Source organism: Mustela nivalis, assembly GCF_964662115.1.
Source record: "Mustela nivalis genome assembly, chromosome: 1".
In the NCBI taxonomy this organism is placed as follows: Eukaryota; Metazoa; Chordata; class Mammalia; order Carnivora; family Mustelidae; genus Mustela; species Mustela nivalis.
Window position 1 is genome coordinate 143517415 of NC_139020.1, and position 12194 is coordinate 143529608.

General features: G+C 39.8%; 1 protein-coding gene across 1 annotated transcript in view; it reads right to left on the reverse strand.

Moving 5' to 3' along the window:
- GADL1 (glutamate decarboxylase like 1) overlaps positions 1 to 12194 on the reverse strand; it is a 171309-nt gene that overhangs the window by 138446 nt on the left and 20669 nt on the right. The window contains exon 2 of the mRNA XM_082684026.1: positions 2256 to 2428. Coding sequence (XP_082540152.1) covers positions 2256 to 2428 — 173 coding nt within the window. The remainder of the gene's footprint in view (positions 1 to 2255; positions 2429 to 12194) is intronic.

The following is a 12194-nucleotide window of genomic DNA, read 5'->3' on the forward strand; positions in this document are numbered from 1 at the left end:
TGAAATATTGTCAGAATTATGGAAAGGTGGCACAGAGATGCAAAGTGAGCAAATGTTGTTGGAAAAATGACCCCAAAAGTCTTGCTGGATTCAGGGATGCCACAAACCTCCAAACTGTAGAAAACATGCTATTCACAAAGGACAGTAAAGTGCAATGCGGTAAAATAAGGTATTCTGATTTACACAACGTGATTAAATCTCAAATGCATTTAGCGGATGGAAAATTGCAAGACCCAGGGGGCCCCTTGTGATTGGATTCCACCTGTCTCACATTCTGGAAAAGGCAAAAAATACAAACTTAGTGAACTCGTGTAACTCTACACCCAAGAGGGAGCAAATTTTATTGGATGTAAATTATAACTCAATTTTTTAAAAAGTGTCTGAGAAAGAATGTCTATAAGAGAAGACACTAGAAGTAATCTCAGAGTACGGGGATGTATCTGAGTGGTGCCCTGTTGGATCTCTGACAAAGCTAGATTAAGTTAATGACATAAAGTCTCCTCCTCCTTCCCCCCAACTACAGCATAGTTTTCAACCCAGCTTCAGGTGGATAGCTTGTAGGGCTAATGTATTGCAATCAACAGGGGGCATCCTGCATTGATGACTTAAGATCTTAAGCTTCCCCTTCTTGTCTTACCTTCCATTAGTCACCTATATGAGCCCTTCTTTCTAGACACTAAGTTCCCTTTTGCAGTGCTCTTCCCATCCTTTACCTTCCTACTTTCCTTAACATACATGGATCAACATCTCCCCGCCCATCAAAATCTTGCTTGACCTTCACATCCAACAACAAAGTTCAGAAGACCCACTCTTCTGTGAAACCCCTGAAGTCTGCCCCCATCACATACATTTATCACATTCTTACCCCTGTTCTCTTTTCCAATGAAAACCTATCCTTCCAATTAAACTATAAATTCTGTTCAAAGCTGAGCCTTTATCTTATTTGTCTTTATATCTTCCAGGGCCCAATATAATGGCCTACCCACAGCTAACATTCAATTAATATTTAATGACTGAATAAAGGCCAATTAAAAAAGAAAAAAAAGCTTACCAGAAAAGCAGTGTGCTCCAAAGTAAAGCAGGTCCAAAATATTTCACAAGTACAGATAAGACCAGAAAATATGCAATTATAAATATATAATCAAGAAATACCATCAGACATCTTGCCTTCAATATAGGTATTCTAAATTCACAGGACATTTCAATCTATTCTCCTATTAGTTTGTCCAAATGCGTGTGATCAAAAATTTAGAATAAATACAACTTCACATTCAAAATCTTTTTTAAAAGTGACATTTACTTTTGACTAACAGAATTGGAATAAAAATCCCTCCTCTACCTCTATCTTTTGATAATTCAATTTCGATATGAAAGATAATCAATGTAATAAAGGATAATTTTGCAATTATAAGAGACATACAGAGAACAAGTTAAAGGGCCAGACTGAAAGCCATACTGCCTGAATTTTAGTGGTAGCTCTGATATTAACATGTGATCTTGGGCAAAGTACTTGACCTCCTTGTGCCTCACTTCTTTCCTCATCCCTAAAATAGAGTTAACATATAGCCCCTGCTTCTTAGTGCTTTTGTAAGAAGTAAATACAAAAATTCATATGGAGTAATTTTGACAACATCACCTGACACATAGTAAGTACTCTTAAGAGTAGAATTCACTAGTAATAATTACGGTATCAGTTTGAAGCTGAACTTGAGCCTAACTCTGAGTCTTAGAACCAGCAACTGATGCCAGTCAGAAGTCAGACTTAACAATCCAAATTTTCTAGGCTAAGCGCAGACCAGCTCCTGGAAGGATCCTCAGATAAACTTAAAATCTTTTCATACACTTTTTGACATTAAGCTTATTTTTTCCTAGAAACAAAAAGAAGGCTCCCAAGAAGATGGAGAGCAGAGTATGTTTCAGAGAGTGTATACATCAAGATCCTCCAGTTATCTATAACCTCTATGGTTATAAGGCAGAAGACCCCATCCTTGTGCTTTATGCTCTCAAGGCCTGAGGTCTCAGCCAATCTCCCAACAAGTGATGGCTGGCAAAGTTAATAGCCAATGCCTCCAGGAAACGAGATACTGGGTGGGGGGTAAGGGGCACCTTCTTTGGTAGCTGGGATCCCCTTGAAACAAAAGTACAGAGGTCATAATAACATGAGCTTCCCATTTCCCTTACATCAAACCATCAGATTTGGAAAGAACCATCTTTCCCATTCCAGGGGTTTCTCATAGATTGTCTTTTATTTTTACCTTCTCACTGACATCTGTAGACTTCAAAACCACCTCTTCCATTATTAGCCTACAGGCCTCTTCAACAAACTTTTCTCCTGCTCTTGCATCTGTCGTGGGGCCATTCAGTACAAGCCCATCCACAAGAACAGCGCTCTTCTTACTTGGAATCATGTCTTGTGGATGCGTATCTCCTGGAAGCACACAGAAAAAATCACATTTGAGACATAACCTAATTAGATCACAACAAAACACAAAGGGAGGCAGGACCACTATCCCAGCTACAAATGGCCTATCTTCTTTTAATACATTTGGGGCATTGAAGCTGACAGTTGTTTCTGGCTTCCAATGGCATTGTAGAGTTAAGGAAAGAAAGTTTTATTTAACATTCCTGTAGAATCTTGTTTGACATCAGCAAGTGTGGAAGAGCTCAAGAAATGTAAATTCAACCCATTTTACTTGCTCTTCCAAATACCTTTCAAACACATGCACAGAAAGATCTTTGTAGACACGAGCCCATGTCTGTTTTGTGCACACACACTCTTTTGAATTTGCTAAGGATTGCCATATATTTTCTTTGTAGGAATATGTCATTCCTAAAGAAGAAGTTATTAACATATCACCTCTCTTCATTTTACATTTTAAGCCCATGTTTAAATGACCCTTTATATCAAAGACACTGCCTTGTCCCTGAGATCCCCTCCGTCCATGTACTCAGACACTCTCTTATGAATGGAGAATAAAAGAAAGTGAATAGAGTGATAGTTGGTGTATCCACATTTGATGCCCTCAAACTTGCAGCCTAGGCACAGACAGAAGGATGGAACAGAACATCTTCAGGAGTATGCAATTGCCACTCAGCAACTAAAGGTTAAAAGTCAACATGGAAATCTATATCTGAGAAGAAAGGTTACTGCCTGCTCAAAATAGCCTTCCCCAAAAATAATTCTGGCAACTGAATCCAAATATTCCACCAATATCTGCTACAAGCTTGGATTCAATTTTATTCTTTCTCGAATCAGTGTCTCTCCCTCTCTCTTCCCTATAAGGTATATACATATTTACTGGGTTGTGGAAATGTACAGAAACAGTTTTTAAAACTATCTTTCTTTTCTAAAAAAAAAAAAAAAAAAGATTTTATTTATTTATTTGACAGAGAAAGACACAGTCAAAGAGGGACCACAAGCAGGGGAAGTGGGAGAGAGAGAAGCAGGTTTTCCATTGAGAAGGTAGCCCAACATGGGGCTCGATCCCAGGACCCTGGGATCATGACCTGAGCTGAAGGCAGATGCTTAACCAACTAAGCCACCCAGGTTCTCCTTACTTAATATTTTTTAAATCTACCTTAAATATGCCAATGGTCCATAGGTATTTCAAATATTTTTATGCTTACCAAGGGCTCTAGCAGTATTAACATTTATTATGCCCTATGTCTGTCTTTTCCTCAGAGGAATACATTTTGGTAAAATTCTGTGGCTTTATAAACCTTTTATTTCTATTATTGGTGAACTCAAATGGTATCCATGGAGGCAGATAAAATATGGCACAGGCTGATTCCCCAATTCGGGAAAGACAGGCTCTGCAACGAAGGATCAATCCTTTATCCTTACCCTGAAGGCTGAACCATCCAGAGCTCCAGTGATAAATTTTAGTTCCATCCTTCACTTTTACTTATTTTTCACTTGAAAGGATGCATTCAACATGGTTTGGGGCCAAATGGTGAAGCCTTGGAATTGAGCTTTTAGATGGAAAGGCTGTACACCTAGAGGCACTTTCCTCCCCCAAATTTTAATCCTAAAAATAAGCTCGAAAAAGAGGGCAATTATTCAGGGAACCCTGGTTATGTCAGTAGGCTGTGCTATTATTAGGCACACAGAAAAAGTTAGGTTTCTTAACCTCATTAGTAGAATTTCAAGGTTTTATTGTTCAGGGAATAGCAGTCACTCTCTTGCTCTCTCAGAATCAATCTCTCTCTCTCTCTCTCTCTCTCTCACTCACACTAAAAAATGTCAAACACCCACTTGCAACCAGAAAAGAAGTGAAATTGAAATTTAAGTCATCTTTCTCTCCACAGCAATCAATTTAAGAAATTCCCATATTTCATGCAATTATCTATGAAAAAAATACAATTAAAAAAAACAATGAAGAATTGGATATAGATGGTGCCTCTTCCTCATAGATATATTTTATTTCTATTGCCAGATGTGAAAATATGCCTCTTTCTCCCCCTGTCTTTTCCCGGGTTGGAAAAGATCCTCTGGAGACTGTATAGTAGGCCATACTCTGACCTTCTGAGATGCATACCCAGGACTTCCAGTTTAACCACTAGATTACTTAACTGCTGGGTTAATAATGAAGTTTTTCAATGGGAAGAATCTTCCATGAAGGATATATCCAGAATCTATTTTTCATGACCCACTCCCCTACTGCCTTAGTCCAAACCAGCATCAAATGCTTGGGTTAGTGCAGTAGTCTCCCAACTAACCCCCTACCACCACAAACACACAAACAGCTCCCACTCTTGTCCTGCATGCTGTGTGGACTGTGCTCAACATTATAGTTCCTATGTACCTTCAAAGAGATAAGTCAGTTCACAGGATGACTTAAACTATCCAATGGCTCTTTATCTCATCACACAAAAACTCAAAGTCATAATGAGCTCAAGACCCTAAATGACCCCTGTCCCCATGATCTGTTGGACATCAAACCTCAACTCTTATCACTGTCCTCCAAGCTCATGAAGTCTTATCCACTTTGATTTCTTCACTACTCGTCACTCTTTCTTAAACATGAGCTTCTCAAAGAGGCCTCCTTGACAATCTTATTTCAAACCATAACCCCTTCTCACCCCACCTTCTTACTCTACTTTATATGACTCAAAACCAGTGACCACCATGTGACAGATCATATACACTTCCCATTTACTTGTCTGATCATCTGTCTCTCCAGTAGAGGTTTGGATCTCTAAGAGTGTAAGCTTGTGTCTGTGGGTTTCACTTTTGTAGCACCCAGAAAGTGACCGACAGCTCATAGGAGTTTCATACAAATGCGTTGGCTACTAAATAAAAGAAGCCCTCCCTGGTCCTTTAACCAACCAGTGATGATGTCCCCCCTTTTCCAAGATGCTCTTGCAGCTTACCTGACCTAACTGAGCAGGAGAAACATTTAGCTAGGGATGGGCTAGATGTAGAGTACAGTTCACACAATTCATGGCCTAAGAAGATGCTGTAGGGACCAGAAGAACCCGGGAACAGGGTCAACAGGCAAAGCCGAGTTGTGGTCTCTGGACTGTGAAAGGAAACTGCAAATGAAGACTCCCACTTTCCTCTCCTCTCTATACTTTTGTTGCAGCCACTGTCTTTCTATGCTCTCTCCTTCCCTTTCTGGTAGGCACTTGACCTCTGAAAGTCAGCCCGTGCAGCCTCACCCTGGGAACCACACTTCCAAGTGTGAAAGGCAGCTGACCTCTAAACTCTTGGACTTCTGAATTTCCACCAATTCCTCAATCCCATGCTTTACAAAGCTCTGCATAAGCTCAACTTTTGCTTTGCTCAAAGCGGTGTACAGATTTCCTTGTTGAACAAACAATAAAATCAGCTTCAAACTGTTTCACATACTGAGCAGTGCCCTCTTCCTTTCGCATAGGACTAAGTGAGTTAACAAAGGCAAAGACTTCAAGCATTGTCTGCTACATAGTAGGCACTTAGTAAATGTTATTAACATTAGCTAACTCAATACATTTTAGTTGGCAGTAATGAGAAATCAGCACTAATTATTAAATACATGAATGCACAGAGCATTAAGTGAAACTCAGTAGAAAGGGAGTTCTCCTCAGAGTGGCCAAATGACCTGGGTAATGAACTCTAGACCAAGGGGCCAGTGAGTTCCTCCCTGTGGAAGAGTCAAAAGAGGGGCCATGGTGTAGAGAACTGCCCCTGTGAAGGGAGCAAAACTTCCTGCCATGATGTTCAAGACATAAGATGGTGGTCAAGGAGTTCAGCCCCCACTGGGTGGACAGTTGTCTAGACCTCTTTTCTTGTCACTTTCCATCTTACACAGTGGTTTCTATGCAAAGGCCTTATTTTTTGCACCAGACTCTAAAGTCCTCCAGGAAAAGGATGCCTGTCTTATTTTTCTGGACATCCCAGAAATCTGTTAGGCAGCTGGCATGGGTAGGCACTCAACAATTCTGAGGACCTCCTGGCTAACAGTAGAGGTATCTGGGAACTCATCCTATCTACCCCCTTCACAGAATCCAAAGACCCCTACACTACCCATTGGCCAAGATGTCAGGTAAGCTGAGTTCTAGTCTCACTTACCTTCTCCCAAGCTCCTTGATCCTGGGATAAAACAACCTCCCTGTGCCTCAATTTCCTTATCCATAAAATAGGAGACAATTAAAGAAAAGTGCTGGGCTGGCTGCCAGAAAATCTTTAGGAAAGCCGAGTAAGATTCAGATTTCTGAATTGGTACTAAAGATTTTATTCAGGCTGGGGCCCAGAATCTGGAAATCAGCATGAGCTCTAACTTACACCAACAGTACTGAAATACACTGACATGCAGTTGGACTTAGGATTCACTGTTCTGGGTGACCCCCTAAGGTCCACTCAAACTCTAACATCTTCAGTTGTCAAGGCTTTCCCTCCCCTTTTCCTACTTAGGCATTCATTTCAACAAGCATATAGCAATCACCTACCATGTGCCACACATCAGTTTGGGGCCAAACAGATGAAGTGGGTCATGTCCTCAAGAATATCAGTCTCCCTGGGGAGTTAGGATCTCAAAATTTACAGCAACACAAGACATGTCTACAAACTCTGTTCCAGAATCTGCCCTCAAAGTTTTACAGATTTAACACATTTGATTGTCACAAAAACTCCAGTTAGTTACTTGGTGTTATGGTTGAGGAAATGGAGACACAGAGGCTGGAAATGGCTTGCCCAATGTCACAGAACTAGCAGGTAGTGAAGCCAGGGTAAATAACATTGAAGTTCTCTGAAGGAACAATATGATGCTACTTGCAGGGATCTACAGTTTCTTTTGTTTGTTTTTTTGTTTGTTTGTTTTGTTTTTTGTTTTTTTTTTTTTTTTTGACAGAGAGAGAGAGAAAGAGAGATCACAGGTAGGCAGAGAGGCAGGCAGAGAGAGAGAGAGAGAGAGAGAGGAGGAAAGAGGCTCACCACTGAGCAGAAAGCCCTATATGGGGCTCGATCCCAGGACCCTGGGATCACGACCTGAGCCGAAAGCAGAGGCTTTAACCCACTGAGCCACCCAGGTGCCCCGCATCTACAGTTTCTAAAGCCATATTACGGAGGTAATAATGACCACGAGATGAAGTAGACTCAATCCCTATCCTTAGTAATGGACAGCCTCGGGGGACTGAATAAGCACGCTAGAAGGCAGCAGGTGCCAAGTGCCATGAGAAGGACACTAATAAGATGTTTGAAATATAAACAGTGCAGACATTTGGGGTTAAGGCTTTGGGTCATAGAAAAAGTTCACTAATGAGGGAAAACTTCTAAATTAGAAGACTTATCATCTCTTTGAATATCTGTAATAATGAATAATAATACTTCTTAAACTTCTTCACTTAAATAGTGCTCCACTGAAAGCTGGAATGGTCACAAAAATTCTCCTTACAGTGACTTCAAATAGGCATTTATGTCATGTCCACAGACTTTGCAGCAAATGAGTAGAGAGTGAAAGTCTAATTTGTCGTACACAGGACTCTAGGTCAAATATGGGAAAACTTCTATCAACTCTCTCAATCCCCCTCTCAATCTCTCTCTCTCTCTCTTTTTTTCCTAGTTATAATTGCTCCAGTTTCTTAATGGTTTCTGATTAAAAACCATGGTCACTAGTCTAGGTCAGTTTATTTCTATCTTATAAAATGAGTCTGAGCACAAAACTCCAGGTGTGGTATCCCCAGCTCTAAATAGAATGAATTCATATTTCCCATGCTCTGGTTACCACGAGTCCATTCATCATCTAGTAGCTTAATCTTCGAAGCCAGGTAGATCCCGGCCCAAATTTTAATTGTGCTTCTGTGATTTCATCCTTGTTATTTAAGTTCCATGTGATTCAGATTTCTTATCTGATGAATGGGGAAAATAGCCATGTCTATTTTATTGAGTCATTGGAAGGGTTAAATGTGGCAAAGCATGTAAGCTGCTGAGCCAAGTGCCAGGAACAGAGTAAAGAGAACAGTAACTAGTAACTATTAATGAAACTGAATCTATATGAACTCTTTCTTGGCACCCACATTATGCTGTTGGCTCAGGTAAAGTTTAGAATTAATAACCTTAGGTCTTTGTCAGAAAGTCTGACAGTTAGAACCAGGTGTCCCATCCAAGACTCTTTAATTGTTAAGAGAAAATTAGCAATAGGAAATAATGCTTGCTTCCAAAGGATAAGAAGGAGAAATGTTAGATCAAAAAAGGAACCCAGGCATCTAGGTAGGAACTAAGGAACTCTTCAAACCTTGTGAAAAAGACAGTAAGGATCAAGGGAATGAGTAGGGTCAAGACTTGGAAACCCTAGTAAGTCAGTCCAAGATAGGCATGACAATCAAAGCCTGCAAAAGAGGACAGCATTAATTAATGAATTAATAAGGGACTATTATGTGCCAAGCACCCAACCTGGTGCCTGAGGATAGAGACATGAACAATGCAGAGTCTCTGTTCTCAAGTTGCTAAACATCTGGAAAGAGAATATGTAGGGAGACAGCTAAAAGAGGAAGTTGAAGAGACACCCTTCTGTTCTGGAGTTTTCTATGTCAGGTGTCTCTTCTAACCTCAAAAAAGTGGATGCTTAATTTAGTTGAATACCTGACTGGTATTGCCAGGTACCAAATTGTTTCATATCCCTTTCAAACTTCACACCATTTTAAGTCATTTTGTTGTCTTAAAAAAAACAGATCAATGAGAGGGTAACTATGGGCAACCTGCAAGGGAGAAGACTAAAGGAAATAAACAAAGATTAAGAAATAACAATGATATAAGGCAGTGGGCACAAAACCTCTGAAGATTTGAGCAACAGCAAGAAATGGAGCTATTTAGTTTCTGAAACTATCTCTGTGATTCTGTAGAATCATAAAGCCTACTTATGGACTGAACAATTTCCATGGTGCAACCCACAAATATGAAGTCATAAGAGTAAAAGACAAAACTATGCTTCAGTTTTAGTCTACTGAAGATGGGTACCCCTAGGTTAAGAAGAAGGAAGTAAGGAAGGTAAAAGAGGGAGGGAGGAAGAGAAGAAGAAGGGAAAAAAGTAAGGAAAATTTAAATAATTGGTTTAGTCTCATTTTGGGGTTAAGTTCTCCTTAGTTGAAATCCATAGTGAGTTGGTACATCTTCTATTTATACTGTGTGAAGTATTTATTGAAAACTGTGTGCAAGACATTGGGGTAGACATTGTAGGTACTCCAAGATGAATCAGACACACCAATGGAGATCTCAAAATCTATTAAGGAAAATGAGACATGTTTATGAATAATACCTGGAATCCCATCCAGAAAGTATAAAGTGTGATGCTTGATGGTAGACAAAACACATCAAAGTCCAGAGAAGAGCTTCTGAATGTGAGAGGCAGAAAGTCCTCCTGGATTTGATGTAGTTAGGAAGACTCTTCATTCGACCATTCAGCAAATACTTACTTAGTGCCTGTCATGTTCAGGATGAACAGGAAGACGTAAATTTACATTTACTTGGAGTAAATGGGAGATGTAGTCAATAAATAGGCAAAGAGATAGCTAATTAAAATAATTGCAGACTCTAATAAATGGTCTAAAGGAAATTAACTGAATAGAAGATGGAGCAGGAGCTATATTAGACCTGGTCATCAGGAAATATTTCTGAGGAAGAGACATTTGTATCGACATGTGAAAAAGGAAGAGTGAGATGTAAAAAGATGTGGAAAGAGAATAGCGTACTAGGAAGGGAAAGAAAATGCAAATAATCTGCAAATTGGCCTCTGAAAGAAATAGAAAAAGATCCTACAGCCTAAGTGTAAGGAAAAGAGAAAGGAAGGAATAAAGCAAGCTTTGGAAAGACTGACGGGGCAGATCAGGTAAGGGGTTCTATTCTGAAAGCAATAGGAAACCTTTTAAGGGTTTTAAACAGAGGCATAAAATGATCTGGTTTACATTTATAAATGATTACCCTCATTCTATGCAGAGGCCCATGTGGACATAGGATATTGCTGAGGAAGCTGGAGAGAAGTTCAGGCAACGGATAATGGTGGCTTTGATGTGGAAGATAGCAGTGGCAATGTAGTAAAGTATTACAATGTTGGGGACATTTTGATGGCAAAGCCAATAGTACTCGGTAGTGAATTGGATGTAGAGGGTCAAGAAAATGATAGAATCTAAGAGGTGGGTTTAGCACCTGAGTCACCAGGTAAATGGTGGAGCTCTACCCTGTTATGGGGACCACTGAAAAACAGCAAAATAGGCCAAGAATATGGTGGGGCTGGCATGAAAAATTAAGGTATTTGACTGATTAGCAGGAACCAGTTATGATGGGGTAGAAATGAAGATCACGGCCAAAACATTCATATAAAAAAGCAACATAAACTAGGCAAAAAATAAAAAATAAAAAAATTAATGTGTATGTTAGTGACCAGGAAATCTTGATAATTTGTTTGTCCAGGGGACAGGGATGTGTAAATGGGAGGGGTGTTGGGAGGGTGGCATGGGGAACGATCTTACAGTAACTTGAATAGAACGTGAAAAATTTAGGTGTTACTTGGTGGACATTAGGAAGACATTTTGAACATCAAATGGTATGGGAAGAGAGCTTTTGAAAAATTTAGGGGATAGAGGTGTAAAGGTCAGATGGGAGATCAAGAGTTGGAGGTGCAGAGATATGATGGCGATAATCCAGGCCAGGGAGAGAGGGAACATGAACTAGATCGTGAACAGGATGATAGATTTATATTTTTTTTAACCTCCCCCCTACAACAGGGTTGCTTCAAACTTAAAGCCAAGAATCCCGTAGCTTTCTCATGAGCCCTAGAGCTGTCCAACGATAAGGTAGTTTCTTATGCTCCAGCAAGTCTATGTACTAGTCATCTTTGGATGAAAAGATGACAGAATAAGACAGGAAAAAATCATTTGTGTATCCATGCATCCTCTCCTGTCTTACAAACATTGGCAAACATATAACATTTCTTGGAGGTGACATTTTCCCATCACCCAGGATTTTGTTTTATGAGATCCTGTGTGTTAGCATCTGGGATGCTAGGCAAATGATTCAGACACTACTGAGACACTAAGGCACCCCCTTTAATGAAAGAGTTCAGACCTTAACACCATCCATTTTCTGAGAAGACAAGTTCCTCACAAGGGAGTTTCTAAAGCAGTTAAAAAAAAAAAATCTGTCAGAGCCTGTCAATGGCCAATAAATGCATGATGTACCACAAATCCTATCTCTCATCTATCTACCTATCATTTAATTTTTTTCTATATAGAGTTGTAAATGGTGCCCTTTAGAATGTGCAGTGTACAACCTGCACAACTGTAAGCATCAGTCCTCGCTGTTCTGCTCCTCAAACAGGCCTTGGTTGGTGGTTACGTTTTTGTTTGTTTTCTTTTTGTCTTTTGACCCCCTTCACCCATTTCTCCCACACTGACTCCCCATCTCAGGCAACCACCAATCTGTTCTCTGCTTCTATGAGCCTGTGTGTGTGTGTGTGTGTGTGTGTGTGTGTTTTAGATTCTGTATATGAGAAATCATAGAATATTTGTCTTTCTCTGTCTGTCTTATTTCACTTAGCATAATGGTCTTGAAGTCCAACCGCGTTGCTTCAGATGGCAAGATTTCATTATTTCTTATGGCTGAATTATGTTCCACTACATATATATGTATATATATGCATGACATACAGATACCACAATTTTTTATCCATTCGTCCATCAATAAGCATTTGGGCTGCTTACATATCTTGGCTACTATAAAT